This window comes from Pelmatolapia mariae, linkage group LG1, assembly GCF_036321145.2.
Source record: "Pelmatolapia mariae isolate MD_Pm_ZW linkage group LG1, Pm_UMD_F_2, whole genome shotgun sequence".
In the NCBI taxonomy this organism is placed as follows: domain Eukaryota; kingdom Metazoa; phylum Chordata; class Actinopteri; order Cichliformes; family Cichlidae; genus Pelmatolapia; species Pelmatolapia mariae.
Window position 1 is genome coordinate 21,274,398 of NC_086227.1, and position 20,406 is coordinate 21,294,803.

The window sequence follows — 20,406 nt, forward strand, 5'->3', positions numbered from 1 at the left end:
ACTTCACGTGTCAAGAGGCACCTGCAAGCAGAGCACAGCAGCTCCAGAACACTTTTAACTCAGATGTCATGCCGATTGAAATTCATGAGCTTGTTGCTGCTCACGTGTTGGAGAAGATGCCACCAACTCACTATGCCATGAGTTAGAGTCAGTGCATTCAGAGATAGATGTACAGTAGGTTACATGGCCAACTGAACACCTACCAACAGGAGAAAAACACATTTTTATGGTCCTGCAAATGTGTCCATCAGAATACATTTTTATGGTTGGACAGTGATCGGAGAGGGACACTCCTGTGCAGTTCTCCAAAATCCCGATTGCACGTCTGTGGACGTGGATAGAGTTGACAAGTGTCCTGCAACAGTAAAAGGAGTGACAGTGGAGTTCACCAGGAGTGGCAGAAGCCCAAAAAATGATGAAAGATCAAAAAAATAAAATTAAAATAAAGACCGTGCCTGCAGTGGACACCTTTCATTGTTTTTAACACTCAGTATCACTTGCTGTACTTATTGGGCAGTGTGATACTACTACTACTACTACTACTATGTGTACCATGAAGGGAAATTGTTTTGTGAGTTATATATTTCTGAGAACTTTCCAAAGAATGTTTTGATCAGCAGTAATTTGAAGTGCCAGCCTTATTTTACAGTTCTCTAGTTTTGAGATTAAAAACAGTAGCATTCAGCAAAAAGACACAGTGTTGACAGTTTGTATAATGGATATTCTACATAACCCCAAAGGCTGCTTCATATTTCTTTCCCCCACACAATTTTTAAATGCACAGAGACCATTGCTTGAAGCCAAATTACACTTTCCAAGGTAAGGCTTATGAGTTTAGCATTTTACATATGAATCAGTAAGTGAAGACCTCAGCGACCTTGCTCCTAACAACCATTAAGTTTCATTATCATAGTTAATTTTCCACACATTACCTGGATGAACAATGGCCCATAGCTAGAGGAGTGACATCATTACTCACCCTGATGCCCAGCTCCACGTTTTCACCCCCATACACCTCCATCCCTTCATCGAGCAGGCCAATCTCCTCAAAGTACAGCCTATCCACCACAAAGCAGCCAATCAGAGCTGGGCTCCTGAAGGATTTAAGGGGATGAAGATGAGCTTTTTTTTATTTTATCAGTTGCTATCCTCTGCACATATAATGTTAGCGTGACACAGTTGCTATAGTAACAGAAGGCAGGAAAAGATGTGTGACCCAAGAACGTGTAAAACGTTCAGGGAAGTGCATAAAATCCATTTTTAGCAGGATTTACATGTGTTTTTGAACACTTTAATCATTTTATTTTATTTAGGCTAAAAACGCAATTATGTTGTTCTCTTACTGAATTGGTGCAGTCTTGTTGCCCTTGTGCCACCAGGACTTGGGTGGGTTGAGGTAGCGACACCACAGCTCCCAATCAAAGCCCTGTGCAGACAGCGGATACTCTTCAATCTCAAATGTGTCATATTTGATGTTATCAAAGGACGGGGAGATTATCCGGGTTCTGTCTTCTTTAATTCTCTGCAGAATAGGTTCAGCCCTGTAAATATGGAGAGAGAAAGATATTTCAGTGTCAGTATGTGTTGTTGCGTGCTTTCTCCATCGACTCTATGACCACACTTGTCAGGTTAGGGTATTTGTTCAGTAAACAATTTTATTCAGTTCATTGCTCATCTCAAAACTTTATGGAAATTATATTTTTTAATCAAAATAGGAAGAGATAAGATTTTTTTTTTTTTTTTTTTTTTACACACAATTACACATTTTTTCTTTTCCAAACAGTTTTTCAAAAAATACAATTCATGGAAAAACTAACACAATACACAATAACAGGAACACACACGCACATAGAAAAATTGAAAATTATATTATGAGCTATAACAGAGGTTAGAAACTCCACTTATACAATCACTATACATCTAAATTCCCATCTATGCATGTGTGTGCCCTTCAAAGATTGTGGAAATTTTGAATATAACTGTTATTTTATTTTTATTAAGGCACCTAAAATCCACTTTTTCCCCCTAAAAAAATCATATTCATTAATTTTGATGTGATTTTGACCAAAGGGAGTGAGGTCTTTATGCTTCACATCTAAATACATGAGTGGGTCTTACATGCCGGTTTGAAATGTGGCAAAGGACCCCTGCACCTTTGAATTCATATTTAATATCGGGCTCTGTATTTTTAACTGTTAGTTGATGTGTTTCAGTGATCTTGTCATACAAAGACACAAATTACTGTTGCCGGTAGAACAAAAGTTTATTGTCTTGCTTGGCGTACATATAAATGTATATATTGTGTGAATCACTAAGGCTCTTCACATTCTCTAGCACAAGTCAGTTGTTCAAAGTGCAGAACAAAAATCTTTGGGGAGGGATGCAGCTTTTTTATGCTCTGGCCCACTCTGAGTGCGAGTGAGTGAGTCCCGAGAAGAGCCCGAAGTGCTGTTTATTCAGTCGTAAACATAAAACTACTCAGCTTGGCTTTTTGATGTATGAATATCATGTACTGTGTTTTTTATTTACTTAGTTCATTATACAGACATAGCAATTTTCTTTCTTTTAAAGTAATATGTACACAATACATTTCTAAAATTAGATTTAAGTGAATTTGCAATTTTGTTACAATTTTTTGTCTTTCAATTTTATTTAATCTACAGTAGCGTGACTTAATTTTTATCCACTTGCTTGTAATGCACATTGTGTATGCGTACATTATATTTTTATTTTACAATATGTCTTGTTAATTGATTTTATCTAGCTTTAAATATAATTTAATTTTTTTCAGCTGAATCTGTTCGTACTCTTTTGGAACCTGCGCTAACCTGCTGTTTATATAAAGGAAGTTTGATAAAAAAAAGAAACAATCAACCCTCACAGAGCAATATGGCTCAAGAAGTGGCGCTCTTGTGCTGCTAAGCTGAGCTTTTCTCATGCTGCACTTGTGAGTTACTCACCATCCGACACTGAACTCAACGTGGGCATCAAAGAGGGCAACGACTGGGGCGGTAGCAACCCTCCACCCACTCACTCGGGACCGGATCAAACCCTCCTGCTTGTCGTGCCGCACCATCTTTATGAATCCTGGACGTTGGCTGTTAGTCTCAGAAACAAAATCATGAAGTTTCTCCTTTAGCTCATCTGCAAGAAACAAACAAATGCATATCAGTGTCTGAAGATATCATTTGAAAAGGGTAAGAAAAGTGAGAGCTACTTATAAGTAAACTTCCACCCACAAGAACACATCGTGTCCTCCTCCAGTGGGCAGTATTTCACTGGTCGGAGGCCAGCAGCACTTCTGCTTCACTGCTTTGATCACTGGACCAAACAGGCAGCAGCTTGAGCCAGCACTGCAGACCTCCATGGGGCTTACCAGTCATAACGGGATATTGCAATATTGAGAACTCAGCCTGCAATGCTTTTCAAAACATGGAAGGAGGAGATGAAATGTCTGTGGTTTGATGTTTGGATTCAAAGTTTACCTCCATTATTACCTGAGCTGTATACTGTGTGATGAATCACACCATGGAGAATATGACTCATTGCTGCTTACATGACAAATAAATATGTATTTTACTTCAAGGTTTTGAGAGAGCCACATTTTTGGTAATTTTCTCAAAAAATGCAATAAATTACAACAGCACATTTACAGGTTCACCTTGTGCTTCGACTAGAAAAATGCCAAGGCTAGTGAAACAGACTGAGACGGAAACTAATTCTTTCAAAAAGGCCAAGCTTCTGAGTCTGCTGTAAAATTTCAGCATAGACCAGTGTGATAAGGCAAAATTACATCATAGCTCTATACTGTACTATCAACCAGATAAAGCTGGGGGAAAAAAATAAAAGTTTTATCAGTACTGTGTTTCATCATTCCTTACATAAATCACCCGAGGCTGTGTTCCCACTGTTTTAACCATCTTTTCAGTTTGAAGAGTGAGAAGCAGCTGCGAGAAGACAAAAAGTGGCTACCGTGAAATCATGCTGTGCTGGCTTTATTAGAGGCAGTGTGAGGTGCTTTAGAAATCTGAAAAAAAATAAATAAATAAGTTTGATTTTCTAAACGAATGATGCTAGTAAAAAGTTCTGTTAAAGAAAGTTTCTGTTATTCAAAAGTTGTACAGTCCAGTCCTCATCAACTCTACAAAGATAATAAAGGCAGCATATTTTCTTGGAATGTAAAGATTCCCCACAGTCCTACAATGCATTCAGTAAACCAATATGTGGTCTTTAAATAAAATATTTTTCAGCCTTATTTTCTGCTGGCTTCTGGCTTAATAGTTAATTTTGACAACTGTTAGTAAACAAGTCTCATACCATATGATCCAGTGAATCCACAGCATTGAATTCCTATAGAAAGAGCAGAAATGAGTGCTAAGAGCTTGTCTTTTCTTTTGGAATCCTTTCAAGGGTTGCAAAAGCAGTTATTATCTTCATCTCCTCCATATGTGGAGTATGAAAATTTTATTATGTCTTTCTTTTCATTGATATTCACAGTAAAGCAACATGATTGCCAAAGCCAAAGAATTGCATAGGTTCTTATACACACACATGCGTATACACTGACCGGACACACTAGAGTCTGCTGACATGACATAATTCCTAGCATACTACATTGCCACCCAAGGTCAAGTTGATAAGGGGTCTTGTTTTATAAAAAAAAATCTCCCTCTTGCTGAGGCCTCTTGCTCTTGCTCAAGCTCGAGTCCTCTACGAGACACCTGGGAGTTTAAGGTTTCTGCAGATTATCTTAGCTGTTCCTAGGACTGCACTTTTCTGGACAGAGACCTCTGATGTTGAGCTTTAAAGCTTCTTATGCTCCTATTACCACTGGGAGCACTTTGACCTTTACCTTCCACATCTGCTGCAGCTGTTCCTTCACCCCCCGGTCCTTTTCTATTTATTAACAATCATTCTTTCTGATGTTGTCTACTGGGATTGCCAGATCCATCACTACATCAGACTCCTGCTCCTTGTTAACCACCACTATGTGCCATTGATTGGCCAGCAGCTACTTGTCTGTCTGGAACTTCCTACAGGACTGGCTGTTCCCAACCACCTTTGTTGGTGTCTCCTATCAGGATTTGGAGACTTGTAGTCTATAAAGAACATAGATGATCCCATACACTATCCCAACTACTTGGTTCTGCTTCCTCTGCATCTTATTTCCTCTTACTTTGTGATGGATAGTCTCTGGGGTAAGTTTGGACATTCTGCAACTTGGGTCCTTCTGACTGTGGTAGACTCCTCATACACTCTGTGTCTGTGTTGTCCTTTATGCTGGCCTTTTCTAGCCACTGGTAGGATGTCTTGTCAGCCCCTTCCTCTATCTGATGGCACAGTTCTTCCTTCTGTTCCTCATCATTGACTGTCTGAGTGCCTGAGGCACTCATCTCAGGGGACTATCTTCCAGATGTATTCATAGATGCTCTGTGTTTTTTCAAGGATTCAGGTTATGACGCTAATAAATCTTCACCTTCTCTCTTTCTGGTGCTCGTAGAGCCTCAGAGTGCTGGACTCCAGGTTAAAACCTCAATGAATTGTGAGGAGTTTTTGCGTCTTGACATCAGTGGCATCTATGTCTCCTGTGGCCAGCTTAATATTCCAGGTGAGTATCTGATGACTCATAGGGCTTATTTATTGATGGCTCAGATCCTATTCCTACCATTCAGCTGGCTTCTCAGCACCTGTCTTACTTTCTGGATGTATTTGGCTACGGTTGACCTTCTTGCATCTTGATCATAGTTCCAGTTGGCCTGTGGGATACACAGGTACGTGAAGCTGTTCTATAAAATGTCCACTATCCTGCCTTCACCCTTGAGTCTGAATTATATAATGTCAACAAACTCTATGAAGAATGATAATATAGATAAGATATCCCACCTATAAATGTGAGCGCAGGAGATGCCACTTATTTCAGTTTGTGCACACTCACACTTTCCAGACACAAAATGTCATTGAGCAACAAAATTAAAAAACAAAACAAAAAGATTTACGTATTCAATTCTGGAATATATCACTAGTTTGTTGACTTATGCTTTGGAGGCAACAGCCAACTTTTGGATGATGGGTATAGTTGTTTCTCACACTAATCATTGTTTACGAATACAGATACATTTTAAGAAGTTCTTATAAAGAAATTTGTTGGTTTCGAGATTGCATCTAGGAAATGCCATCTATCTTTTGCTCTCCATTCACACTGTTTATCTGCATGCAACCAAAATCGGACTACAAGCAGACCACACGTGGAAACAGGAGTGCTCCAACAGAAAAGAGTCAGAGTGTGTTTTATTTATTCTAGTGGACGGCTGCCATTTCCCACCAGGTAATAAATAATTCAAGAGCACAGTAATTCTCACAGTAATGAACATGCACTACATGCCACATGAAACTCTGTGATATTTTACATGTCCTGTATGTTGAGTATTACAGTAGCAAGAGGAGTCAGTAACAGTTGGTTTCTATACCTCCTGATTAACTGCAATCAGCTAACAACTGAGATGTGAATTTGCCCCTAATGAGATTTCTCGAACTCAAAGCAGAGTAATTTTTGTACTAATTCAAGTTTAAAGGCATTTAGTAGAGAGATTAGCTATATAATTCCATTTACTTTGGCTAAAGCCAATAAAGCCAATCATATGAGAAGCTGCAACAGATCTATAAGTTTTAATCCATCAATAATTAAGACATACTAATGTGTGTGTGCACTGAAAATAAGAATGATGCTCTTATTCCTCATAACAAATCCTAATAAAACACACTTCATTACACCAGGAATAACTGATAGCCAACGCTCATCAATCTTTCAGGACCAATATCCGGCTGAGGCTCTGCTGGAAAGCAATGAGCTTTGGGATAGAGTTGGACTCGAACAACAAGCAAAACAGGTTATAACATCACTGTGCAGCCGTGCACTAATTCCAGTACATAATTTACAAGTATCAAAGAAAATTCAAGGTTTTTCTCACTCAGAGGATGAATAGCAAATCTAATGGTGAGTGGCAAAATAGAAGAACCTGCCATTTAGCTCACCTCTAGCCTATTCTCAGTCAGATGTGACACAGTTATAGAAAAGGATTTCCTGAATGCACAAACCTTGAAAGCTTTCCATATGGCTACAGGGCTTAAAATCCTCTTGTTCAGATTTTCTCCTAGCTGCACAGAGAATTAGCTGTGACTGTGTCATATATATCATTGCGTGCACAACCAGGCAAAGGATATTTGATGAATGGGATTTTAGTAATTGTTTCCTTCCTCATCTATCTTTCATCATAACTTACATAAATGTTTCTATGAACTGAGCCTATCTGACTATGCCTTGAATATTATATGTTTCTTTCATGCATGTTCAAACTAAACACCATTTATCAGCAAGCAGGAGTTACTGCTTGCACAGCAGATGGCAAATCGTCATGGATACAGGTCTCGCAGTTGATGAGTAGTTTGCACAGCATCACTTGGCAATTTCTCACTGCACAACTCAGTGGTAGTGAAAATCAGTGTTTAAAATATCCAACTGAGAACTGCTCTTCCTCCACAATCAAGCCAAAAAGTCCAAAGGCAGTTTGTTTAAAATAAATAAATAAATAAATAAAAAAGCTAAAAAAACAAAACATGGTGAACATAGAGTACATTGCTAACAGTTCTATCACAAATTGGCACTGCCTGTTTATCATACTCTAGATGTTGATGAAGACATTTGTGGTATGGAAGTTTCAGTAAGCATTGTCAAAGAACAGGAAAATATCTGGACATATTCTTGGCAGTACATATTAACAGCAATTTGAACACTAATACAATCTTTTATTTCTGATCATATCATAACTTTTGTGTAGCCTCCAGCTTTCACTGGCTGGACCTGTAGTAACTGCTTGATGGATATCTCAGTGGTTTCCAACAGCTGCTGGAACCTTTTTGCACACATGAGGGGTTGAACCATTCCACACTAAGCCAGTGGTTACTGGTCAGTAACAAATTTCCATAAAACATGCCAGAAAGTTCTTTAGCAAACTGAATCTATTTCTGTTTTTAAAGGAGCTGAGACTATTATGGTTAGTTCACTATTTTCTGAGCACTTTACATTTAACTTGTGTGACTAAAGGATTAATTAGCCAACAAAAATATTACACTCTATCATATATCAGAATACTCAGGCAGTTTTTGACAACTGTTAAAATCCATAGTAATCTCTGCCTATGACTATTTTTACATGAAGGCAAGGGAGGACATTTCATGCTTAAGCATGCTTAAATTATTTTCATGTTTTTTAGCCACTTTTGAGAAAAGTTTGCATAAATAGTCCGTGTGGCAGAACATTATATTTGCTAAAATGCAATCTTAAAACTATCCTTAAGGTTTTTATTAGCTATCTCTATCTCCTTACTTGAATAAGTGAACAGGAAACCTTGGCAAAAGATTGCATGTTGCCTACAGAGGCTAATCAGCAGGCTAGCCTTTGAATTTCTAGATTGATGCTGCAGAGACAGTCTTCTTCAACAATTTTACATTACTATAAGCATGATTTTTTCTTTCTGCTGTCCATTTTCTTTCAGGTTAGTGTCTCATCATAGAACTCTACACCCTAACATATTACATTTTAGGGTAAAGAATGGATCATAAGTCCTCTGAGCCTGTCTAATAAGCGATACCCTCTCAAAACCCTACTTTTACACGGACAAGTCTTTCGCGGCCCACAGCTTGGGACATTATCCAATTAAGGAGGAATCAGCTAGGTCAATTTGCCCTTCTCTCCCTTGATGGCTACACGTTCTCCTGCATGCTAATGCCTCTCGGAGGTGAGCTGTGACAGCGGCCGATGACTAATGCAAGGCTGTGGGTGCCTCAAAGGTAAGCACTGGATGATGACCCTTTCAGCACTATCAGCAGCATCACAGGTCAACAGGCTAACGACATTTAGCACAGATAAGATTCACAGTCATGGTGATAATGATAACACCAGGCCTATCATACGCAGTGTGACGGAGTGCTCAAGCAAACAGGGCGAAATGCCATCAGCAAAATGTCAACGCGTGACTTGGGTCTCTGAAGGCGCTGAAGGCAACTGCTCTCCAGCTCTCAATTACCTGATGAAATATGAATGAATATTAGTTGTAATTTGGGACGAGACTTCTGGGTTTTACATTTTTTTTATGATACATTTGGATATATCCAACTTTATGGCCAGTAACAGCCAGAAGGAGAGAGATAATTCTTATTCAGTCGAGTTGAGGTAAGTTATCCAGACATACCACAGTGATCTATGTTTTGCTCCAGCAGGCTACAGGCAATGCTCCATGTTGTGCGTTATTGACTCTGGTAAACATATTCCTCCCAGTGCCAGTGTTTCCCCTGTTGATTGGCCCGTAATGGTTGTCTCAGTTCCTGTTACAAGGTGCAGAGCCTATTTAAAAGTGAAAAGCCTATAAATGACCTTGGCACAGTATCATTACCATTTTATAGCCTGCTTTCTGCCTTTGTGATGTAGTTAAAGTCTTCTGCTGTAAATTATCAGGTCCACTTTCACAGGTGACTTCAAGTCTATATCTTGTGCTCTGCAAAGCAGACTAAAGTCACCTGTCAGTGATCTCACACATCAGTCATGTCAGTGATAGCAGCACAGAAGGAACAGAGCTCAGTAGTTACACGCATATATTAAATGTCTTTTTGACCTGACAGTGTTTACTCAACATCCAACGCATACAGATGTAAGAATTAGGTTTGCAAATGCAGACAAGATATGTACAAACACTTCATCACCTTGCTGGATTGTTATCTGCCTTGGGGCAAATTTCCTGGCTTTGCAGCTAATTAGTGTTATTCATCTATCAGTTAAACCCAGTGTACACAGCTCCTAATTAACATTAAAGGAGTTTGAAGGCCCTCAGAGGAGCAGTGCATATAATACAGATACTGACTGCAAGCAAACACCGATATTTAAACTATATTGGCCTTTCCAGCTTTGCATTCTTATGTATGCTCTGTGTTTTTGTGAGCTCATCACTAATTGGCAATTTTATTGAGGATACTTTGGGAGCTGAGCTGTAGGGTTGAATGTATGCATTTTGAAACTTTGACAAGAAGTATTATTGTAATTGTATTGAAGCATAACTCAGTGTATCAGTGGCAGTTTACACTGTGCTCTTGCTTATGCACATTAGAAGAGAAGGTCCTTCAGACTGAAAAGTTTTTGTTGAAGGTAATTTTGAACAACTTTGGCTGGAATTGCTCAGCTCCCCCCCAAAACCAATAAAGGCAGAGAAGGAGAGAGAGATGCTGAAGGATTACTCTGATAGCATCCAGGATGGGCTTCCACACGGTTTTTACATAACCTGTAACCCAACAAAACAATATCTTTATCTGATGGTGTTCTCCATTACCTTGGGAGTAATTGCATGTGACAAGACAATTATCAGATGGAAGCTTAGGGAAAGGTAGATCAACACACTACTTACTCACTTTTGCGCTTGTGATCAAACCACATAAAACTCTTAGAAATGCATAGTAGACAAAGTGTCACCCTAATTGCAAATCCATGCCTATTACTTCAGTCTAGCTGGAAAGGCATCTATTGCCTGTTTGCGGCTGCTGAGCTACAGCTAGACAAACAGTCAATTTCTGTTACATAAAATATGGGTACTTACTATTATTGCTGTTGTCGTCCACCAGGATTATCTCTTTGAGCAGCTGGGAAGGTGTCCTGTTGACGGCAGAGTGAATAGACCGCAGAATGACAGACAAGGCTTCGTTCACAAAAATGAACACAATGCTCACTTGAGGGAGGTTCAAGGGATAAGTAATGTTTCTGCACCTGTGGAGGACAAATAACAAATAAGAGGCAACGTTTAGACCTTCAGCTTGTCTAAAGGATTAACAGACACGTTTGACACTATACCGCTTGAGAGTGAGATATTGTCAGGTTTCTTGCCAAAGTGTCTTCTTGGCAGACTATCAGAACCTTATATCCGATTATCAACGCATAAATGTTGTCACTGGTTTATGGTTAATCTAACAAATACAGGTGCTAGTGCACTCCTGGTGCTCTGCAATGCAGAGGGAAAACAAAAGAAAAGAAAAGTGGTAAGGTCTGTCATCAATCTCCCGCTCCTCTCTTTCTCTTTCAAAACACTGTTTTCTGTCACCACATGTTGACATTTGCATTGTGAATAATGAGTCCAGCTTCTTCTCCTGAGAGGAAACTAAATGTCTGTTTCCAAGATTTGCAGAAAGAGAAAGCTGCACCAAATGCCAATAAAAGTCCGGGAAACATAGCTTTCAGTCTGAACAGAGGTATTTTTAAATGACCCAGGTGTTTATCTGTATGGTTCTATGGTTCCTGTGTTCACAAACAACTACTACCTCAATAACAGCAGTGGACCACACTAGCAAAATTAGTTAAAACCTCCCTATAATATCCTCTAGAAATGAACATTTAATTTAATTAAAAAGAAGAGAATTGGGTTAGGACTGTGTTATTTTATTTGCTTCTACACCCCTCAGAAAAATTCAACAAAACCCCATTGCTGTCCATGCTCATCATGCTCTCCTTTCTTTTTGTATCTACAGAAAGCCATGGATCAGGCATAATGTTTGGGAAATGTGAAACAGAGACACAAAACATGTGTGATTAATGTCTCCCCTGGAACTGTCTCAGATGAGTGTGCAGAGCCAGTGTTAGTAAGAATGAATGTTCTGAATGGAGTTTGGAGAAGAAAATGTCCAAAAGTTCTTTAAGCTGTGTAAACCTTTACACTATATCGCCATTTATTCTCCACCATGGAGCCATCTACATATATCTGGTCCCAAACGTGATGATGTGATGTAATTTTTTCCCTGATCTTTGTTTGGAATAACTAGTGTGATCACATTTTTTGGACTGTGGAGTGGCCTTCATTAAATAGTCATCGTTAAGAAGGTGCACAGTCACGTTTGGTGATGTGAATGATTCTTGTGTTGTGTCCATTTAAGTGCTTGCCCATAGGGGGATTTCTTGATTGTTAGGGTTTCTTCAGAATAGTAGTCTTTACCTTTGACTGTTGGGATAAATATGCATTACAGCTGCCCCAGCACCTTTAAATGGGCGATTTGTGACAGGTATTTGTAGAGTAAGAATTGCCCTTTGACAACCCCAGTGCAAACTGGATTTTTCTTGCATCTATAACATAATTCACTCATCAGCAGGTAGTGAGGGGTGTTGCACGCTTTAGGCAAAAGTAAACTCTTCATTGGGTTTCAATTACTGAGGCTGTGTTTTTCCATGTGACCTTATAAATTCTTTGTCACTTCAAAGTGATTTTTCATTAGAGTTAAAAATCAGAACACAATGCCAGTGTAGATTTCTTTAGCCGGTACATGGATGTTTACAGTGAGATTAGAGACAAAAACCATCAGGTAATTCTTAGTTAATCATCAGTTTATCATCAGTATTAGATTTTAAAAATGTTTAATGTTTTTTTTTAACACAAATAACAAATATTTGATTCTGTTATAGATTTTTTAACATTGTATAGTTTTGTGATGTTTTATAGTTTAGTGGGTGAATTACGAAAATGCAGTTTTCCAAACAGAAAATAGAAAATAAAAAATTGAAGAACAATATTTGCCAGTTCAGGATTTTTACTTTTTTGTTTGGTCAATCGCTGTGGCCCATAAATTTAGAACAGATGTTCATGGTCCCCACAGGATGACTCCATTTACTTTTCACTGCCAAGCTGCAACCTCCAGGGCTTATAAAGGAAGCTAAAGACAAAGTGCTAATTTAAGCTCCTTCAAAGCTTCCAAATATGAATCAATCCCAAAAAACTCCAATAAAAATAACTGCCTGAAGAAAATGGGTTTTTAATTTTCCCCTTCGTACTTTCATAGCAACTATGAAAGTATGAAAGGGAACATTTTAGTTCACTTAATATTAAAATTTATATTAATATTAAGCGATTAAGTAGTATTAATATTAAGGCTTCAAGACAGGGGTGTAGTTATTCTGACTGCTTTGACTGATGGGTGAATTTGACCTCTGTGTTTGTGGTGTTGTATCTACTCTGTGGTACAACCTGTCCAATACATCTGCGCTCCAGTTTTGATGAGTGAAATTCTAGTATTTTATTAATCCCTTCATTAAGCTGCACTACAATTACCATGTAACCGGTCAATATGCAAGTTGGGAGCACTTTGATCGTGTTTCTTTAATTAGGAAGTATTTTTTGTAGTTTTTAAATTAATTTTAAGATGACATTGCCCGTACTTCTTGTTTTCATTCAGTTTTAATAACAAAGCTAAAATAGAATTCCTAAAATTTATCCCATAAAAGGGATTCCTGTATGTGGGAACTGTTTTGAATGTGCCGGAAGTTTTACATATGAGCACTAATCTCTCACAAATAGCTCTAAGCTATTACATTTCAAGGGCCAATATATTAAAATAAATGCATGTACAAATTTATAGACATCATGCACACCAAACAAAAGATATATCTTTTGTTTGGTTAATTAACCAAATCATCAACATCACTGCCAATCAGCCTCTATTCTGCTTTCTTAGTGCTCTTTTGTCATTCTACCATTCAGACTCCTCCCCATCTCTGTCTCTTACCCTCACCTTCAATGCCACCAAGTCTAGTCCTGTCCAAATTTCTATCACTGCTAGGATTCTGTTCTGCTGTGATGAGTCATTGGAGTCTATTTTTTGCAAATAGCTTAATTAAACCCTGTATCAGTAGTTAAAAAAGAGAACACAACAATAATTCAAAAAAACATTAATTTAAAACCAAGATATGCAGAAGAGCATCTCTGAATGCACATGTCTAACCTTGAAGCAGATGTTCTACAGCAGCAGAGATCAGAAAGAGAGCCACTCTTATCAGCTAAAAACAGGAAAGTGAGGCTACAATATACCCAAGCTCACTACAACTGGACAACAGAAGATTAAAAAAAAGGCTGACTGGTATGACATTTGCACGATAAAGTCAGAATTTGGCATAAAAACATGAAGGCATAGATCAATTCTGCCTTCAGGCTGATTTTGGTGGTGTAATAATGTGGAAGATATTTTCTTGGCACACTTAGGGCCCCTTAGCATCAACTGAGAATCATTTAAACTCCACAGCCTGAGTATTGTTGCTGACCACATCTATCTCTTTATGACCACAGTGTGACCACAGTACAGTTTTCTGATGGCTGCTCCCAGCAGGAAAGCCAACCGTCTTCAAAGTGAATTCAAATTAGTTTCTTGAACATGACAGTGAGTTCACTGTAATGTGTGGAATGTGGTGGAATGCCATAAAGAATTAAGCCAGTTCTTATGGCAAAAGATGGTCCAACCCAGTATTAGCAAGGTGTACCTACTAAAGTGACCGGTAAATAGAAATCATAACTGTGTATGTATCACATGTATCATAATTGTTACATGTGAAAAGTTGCAAAGAATTAGTGAGAAAAACTCATTGCGTTACATTTTAGGATAAATGTACCTGTCTCAAGAACCTATGACCTGGATTTTGTGTTTCCCTTTGTATAAATAAAGAAGCCCCCAGGATCTACATTGTGTGCCCCCCCCAGTGCTCAAATGAAGTCAACGAGAATGTTTCCATGTATGACCAAATACCACTGAAACTGAAAAATGTTATAATGCTAAAATGCAAAATTAAGAGTAATGATAAACATTATACACATATACATATTACTATTGTAATTTGTGAATATGGTGCCATGGAAATATTAGTATTTATCATGGATTCTGCATTTAGCATGCAGAATATTAGTCTGCACCCATGCTCATTAATGTGATAAGTTGCCTTCATCGTTGATACATGTAAAATGTGTATCATACATACATACATATTTTTTTAATATGTTATTGCATACCACATCTAATTCAATGCATCTCATTGCAGTTGGAGAGACATATATACTCGCATAGAATTAAACGACCACATTTCAAACATTAAATATGAGCACATGCCTCACTCTCCAACTGGAATTCTGGTTGTTTAAAAAAAAAGACAGTAGGATAGAATTAAACTAAAAGCAACTTTACATCTAAAGTCAGCATATAATCTAGGAATCTAGCACGTAGGCAGTGTTTAAACATTTTTGTACCAGTCTTACCCATCAGGCCGGAGGTCTGCTATTGGCCTGTCTAAAGAGAGACGATCACTGAGGTAGGCATTATATCCATAGTACTGGAACTGCTTCAGAGCCACTCGCCGGTTGTCTGGACTGAGCTCTTGACCCCAGTGAGCAAACAGTGACGAGTCAGAGAATGATGTATCCGGCTGACCATCGTCGTCCTTCCCTGGAGTCTCTATGAGGGATAGAAAGAAAAATAATATAAATATTTGTCTACTCCCCTCCAACTTGTCAGCCTACCTGTGAGGTTTGCATAATTGGATATTTAAGGAATAGTGAAAAACGATAAGCTAATATAATCCCTATGATTAATGTTGTTTTCCTTGTGTTGTAATGTATGTTTGCAGGTGGGGGTGAACTGTTATTTAAAGAGACTGGCTTAGTGTCCTTCAACAGAAATGCTAGAGTTCATGCTGATGATGAGAAGCTCTCTCATGTCCTTGAACACAAGAAAAAGATTCAGTTCGTCCCAGCAGTTGCTGAGCTGCGCTGTAGCTGACTTTGCTGTTTGACCTACACAGACAGGACAAAGTGAAACCAATTTGCCTACAGCAACAGACACAACCTTTCTTTCATAGTTTTTTTTCTCCCTTTCCTTTTAAATCCTGTCCTGTCTGGCAGCTTTATCAATCACAATTATAATCTGAATGCACTGCTGTGCCAAACACATTTTGCTTTTCCAAGATCAGCTCTGTAAATTCTCTATAGGCTCCTCTTGTTCATGGTTTATCTGTTTATTTCTTTATTTCTATTCCTGTTATTTCAGTTATTACATTATATGTGGTATACAGTATGACAATGTTTAAGGCAGGACAGGCAAAAAAAGAGGAGGGGTTGGGGAAGACATAATGAAAGGATAAAGTACAACTAGAAATGCACAATGTATTGCCAAATGCTGCACCTGTAAAAAAAAACAAAAAACAAAAAAAAAAACCCTACAACACCTGGAACGCAAACATTCGAAAATGCGCAGGTACATAAAGCAACAATGCATGTGTAGGTTCTAAGTCATCCAGGTCACAGTAATCTAAGGAGCCTGCAAAGAAAAGTGACTGGACTTCTTTAAGTTTCTTGAAGATGTTTCACCTCTCAGTTCTAAGACCAAAAGGTGGAAAGTCACAGGTATTTAAGCCCTAGTGGGATTTGTCTCTTAAGAGATTCACTGACCAACTATTCATCATGTGCATCATCACATGAGCCAAGGTGTGAAAAAGGGTGTGGGTCATTATCAGCAGAAGGTTTTGGGCGAAACTACTGTGAGACCTATCATGTGACTTATTGAGATCAAATTACGCAAGATGTGAGTGGGTGTTAAGTGTGTGGGTGGGACCTCCGAAGATCCGCCCAGATGAAGTCCCACTCAGACAGTATAAACAGTTATCAGTATAAATTCAGCTACCTACAACATTTCCAAGCACCTCGCCACCATCTTAGCTCCCCTTCTGGGGAACGCACCCCATCACATCAAAAACTCCACTGACTTCACCAACGAGGTCCAGAAACTTCCCACATAACAAAATTGGTATGGCCCGGATCTGGCCCGTACATGGGCCAGCACAAGGCCAGTTGCAGACGCACTGGTGGTCCTGTGCTGGCCCATGTGTGAACTACGTCTGGCAAACCTGATCTGGGCCACCAAAGGGCCATCATTCTTTGCGGTATGTGGGCCATGTGTAAGTTGTGTGTAGCCACGGGCCAGTTGTAGACACACTGCTGGCCCTGTGCTGGCCCAGAACAGTTTCAGCTCTGGCCCCAGATATCAGCCTAATGTGTACCTTAATCAAGCCATGTAATAACAACGTGCCAGAACATGCAAAACAGTGCAAAAGTAACATGACGAACCTCTGTTCAGACAGTGAATGGACTGACTCTTATATAGTGCTTTTCTAGTGTCCCGGATTACTCAAAGTGCTTTATACAACATGCCACATTTATACACTTTCTCTAAACTGAGTGCTTCCTAACTACATTCATACACATTCAAACTCTTGACATGCAGACTGGAGGAGCCAGGGATCGAACCACTAACCTTCTGATCAGTAGGTGACCTGCTCTACCTGCTGAGCTACAGCCACCCACTGGCAAAGATGAGTAAACCGTCACTAGGTTTTGGATAAAGTGTACACTCAATAACCTGTCAAACCTGCATTTGAAATGTTGGCTACCATAGCAGTATAGTATTGCAACATGGCATTTGGGTCTTCTAACTAAAATAGGAAAATAGGAACATAAATAGTGCCATCATTGCCAGACCTGGCCCACATCTGGTTGACATACACCGGTCAGTCAGAAGTGCCAGCTTGATGCCAGATCCGGGCCAGACCTGTTTTCTATGGGCCTGGGCCACATAAACCAAACCACAATCAAACCAGATATGGCATGCCATTACATAGACAGTACCATCTATGCCAGGCCTGGCCCATATCTGGATGACATTATCATGCCAGAAGTCAGCCAATAGTGCTGGCTTGATACCAGATCCGGGCCAGACCTCCTTGCTATGTGGGTTACACTGGATCCAGAAGAAACCGTAGTGTCCTTTGATGTGGTTTCACTCTTTACTTGCAGATATACAACTGAGGCAGTGGAGACTGTCAGAAAACGACTACAGCAAGACAGCTCCTTAGAAGACAGAACCAGCTTTGCCCCTGATCAGATTTGCCCACTGTTAGACCTCTGCCTTACCACCACATATTTTAAATACAGTGAGGGTTTCTACAGACAAAAACATGGATATGCCATGGGCTCCACAGCGTCACCCATTGTGTCCACTGTAAACGATCGTCCTTGAACAGAGGGGATGGCTTGCAGCACCAACTGTCTGCTACCTACAATCCCGGGGCCCCAGGCCCCAGGTCCTGCACCTGGACCCACCCAGAAGAGGCGAGCTTTCCTGCCTCTGCCAGAACCTCTGGACAGGCGTGTAGGACCATATATCATGCATACAGTTCTCAGCAGAGTTCTCTTTGCAGTGGGTGCATATGTTTGAGTGTTTAAGGCCCATAAGATTTCCCATATAACATGTTCTAGATTTTTTATCCCTTTCTCATGCCACGATGCAAACTTTAGTATTTTCTTTTCCTGACAGATGTCTGGATTGTTCCAAATGTGTGTTAGTTTACATGGGGAAAATGAAGATTTAGTTATTTTTAAGATGTCCCACCAGGCTGTCAGAAAAATGTTTATGTTAAGGCTTTTAAAGCAGTTTTGATGCTTAATACTGGAGCTTATGAAAGGCAAATTAGAGATTTTTACATTTCCACAGAGTCTAGTGATTTAAACCAAGTAAAGGGGATTTATTAGGGATAAGTGAGAAAAAAGTAGTTTATTTTTGGCAAAATCATAATTTTCATGGTGGCAACTAAGAGGCGCCTGGCAGAAACATATATACCTATATATCTAATGTTACCTGACTGTAGTGAAGTGGTGGTGTTTTTAAAATTGAAATTCAGAGGCTAAACTGCTGATTTACCCCAGTTGATGGAATAGTATGATATGGATAAGAACTTATCTAGAAGTGTGATTGTCTTTATGAGAGAGGTTTGTGAGTTCCTAAGGAAAAGTAATATATCATCGGCATACAGGCTTATCTTATGGTCTGTATTTTCAATTTGAACTCTTTTGATATCTATATTTTGTCAGATTGCTACCACTACTGGCTCAATAAAAAAATAAATATTTATTTATATTTCTAAATATTTATTTTATATTTTGATATAGCAGAAAAATTCCAGCATTCAGGCAAAGCATACATAATGCTGAGTGCAGAGGGAGAAGAGAAAAGATATGAATGGTGACAAGGGAAATAAGGTAGTGCAGCCACCCAAGAACCATTTTGAGTAACCTAAAATCAACCATCCATCCATCCATCCATCCATCCATCCATCCATCCACTCTCTTCTGCTTATCCTTGCTAGAGTCGCAGGGTGGGCTGAAGCCTATCCCAGCTGTCTTAAGGCGAGAGGCAGGGTACACATGTTGCCAGTCTGTTGCAGGGCTAACACATAATGACAAAAAAAGGAGAGTGAGAAGGGAAAAGCAGAAAGTGGCGTTTGTGTAGATCGAGGTCACCTGACTCAATACAGTCATGGCGTGGTGTTTTGATCGCAATAAAACTGGCCGTTGACATACAGTTTATCAACAGCGATGAAAGCTCGAGAGCCTTCTTGGATGAATTTCTTTCAGATCTCTAACAGAACCTTGTGTCACTCCGGGATGTCTTTGGAAAACTGGTTGTTGACGCTGAAGTCTGTGATTTTTTTTTCTTTTCTTCTGAGAGTAGGGTCATTCCTTCAATTAGGAATTCACTAAATCTTTGAGGGTGGCATTTTCAGCAGCCAGTGTTTCCACCTGCTGCTGGCTGAACTCCACGGACTTGCGCAGTGCCTGAAAATTTTTATGCAGGATTTCCAGGAGGACCAGGGGTACATTAAAGCTGGACAGTTTTGTTAAACAGTGGACGCCAAAATGTCAACAGTGTTGCTGTACTGTGGAGAAGCTGGCTTCAGGGCGGTGTCGTTTAGTGGACAACGTTCCTTTGCTGCTGGAGGGAGTCGGCACCTTGTTACTTGTGCCCAGTACACTTTTTACCTTTCTTTAATAGTGAATCACTTGGTATTGTGTGATCCTTCTTGGAAAATGTGATCCTACTGTGTTCTTACACTACATGAGACTGTAAAAGGACTGTGTTTAAAAGGCTGACAGCCGAAAAATTCAACACAGTCACACAGACATTACAGCTTGTGGTCCGTGTTGATAGACTCACTTCATGACCAGACTCCATAAAGCAGTGGTAGCATCATTTAGACCTTTTGTACAGCTTCCAAGAGACATTAATGCACTTTAGAGGTAAACGTTTGAGTGTGTTTAACAGTGTGAGTGTGATTTATCCATAAGAGGGTCGATCACCAAAAATACAGCAAATAAAGCACATAAAAAAATTAAAAATGAAGTGATGTAATCTCAAAAGAGACACAGTAAAAGTTTTCAAGCTATACTTACAACACTTACAATTATACTTGCAATACCTAATCCCAAAATATTTTCTGTGATGCTTATTAATACAACACTTTTTTCATTTCAGTGAATAGTGTGCAACGGGTCTGAAAACTAAGGCTGTTAGTATTATTAAAAAAACGTGATTGCAAACAGAGGGACTCTAGAGGCGGGAAAAAAATAGTCAGAAAATAATTAACGTTATAAAAAATTACCTCTGTGTCATGGTTAATAATAACATATTGTAAATTAAAATGGCCTCATCAGCAGGAAATGAAATCTAATGGAAAGA

The 20,406-nt window shown here is 39.2% G+C and overlaps 1 protein-coding gene across 2 annotated transcripts in view; it reads right to left on the bottom strand.

Annotated features, from left to right (window-relative positions):
• The window catches only part of galnt18b (UDP-N-acetyl-alpha-D-galactosamine:polypeptide N-acetylgalactosaminyltransferase 18b), an 87,170-nt gene that overhangs the window by 35,382 nt on the left and 31,382 nt on the right, over positions 1 to 20,406 (bottom strand). The window contains exons 2-7 of one of the 2 annotated variants that reach the window (XM_063475358.1): positions 15,099 to 15,294; positions 10,641 to 10,807; positions 4,318 to 4,350; positions 2,961 to 3,144; positions 1,344 to 1,541; positions 980 to 1,094 (exon numbers count right to left, since the gene is read on the bottom strand). In XM_063475358.1, coding sequence (XP_063331428.1) covers positions 980 to 1,094; positions 1,344 to 1,541; positions 2,961 to 3,144; positions 4,318 to 4,350; positions 10,641 to 10,807; positions 15,099 to 15,294 — 893 coding nt within the window. The remainder of the gene's footprint in view (positions 1 to 979; positions 1,095 to 1,343; positions 1,542 to 2,960; positions 3,145 to 4,317; positions 4,351 to 10,640; positions 10,808 to 15,098; positions 15,295 to 20,406) is intronic. The other variant, XM_063475367.1, reaches the window with a different exon arrangement.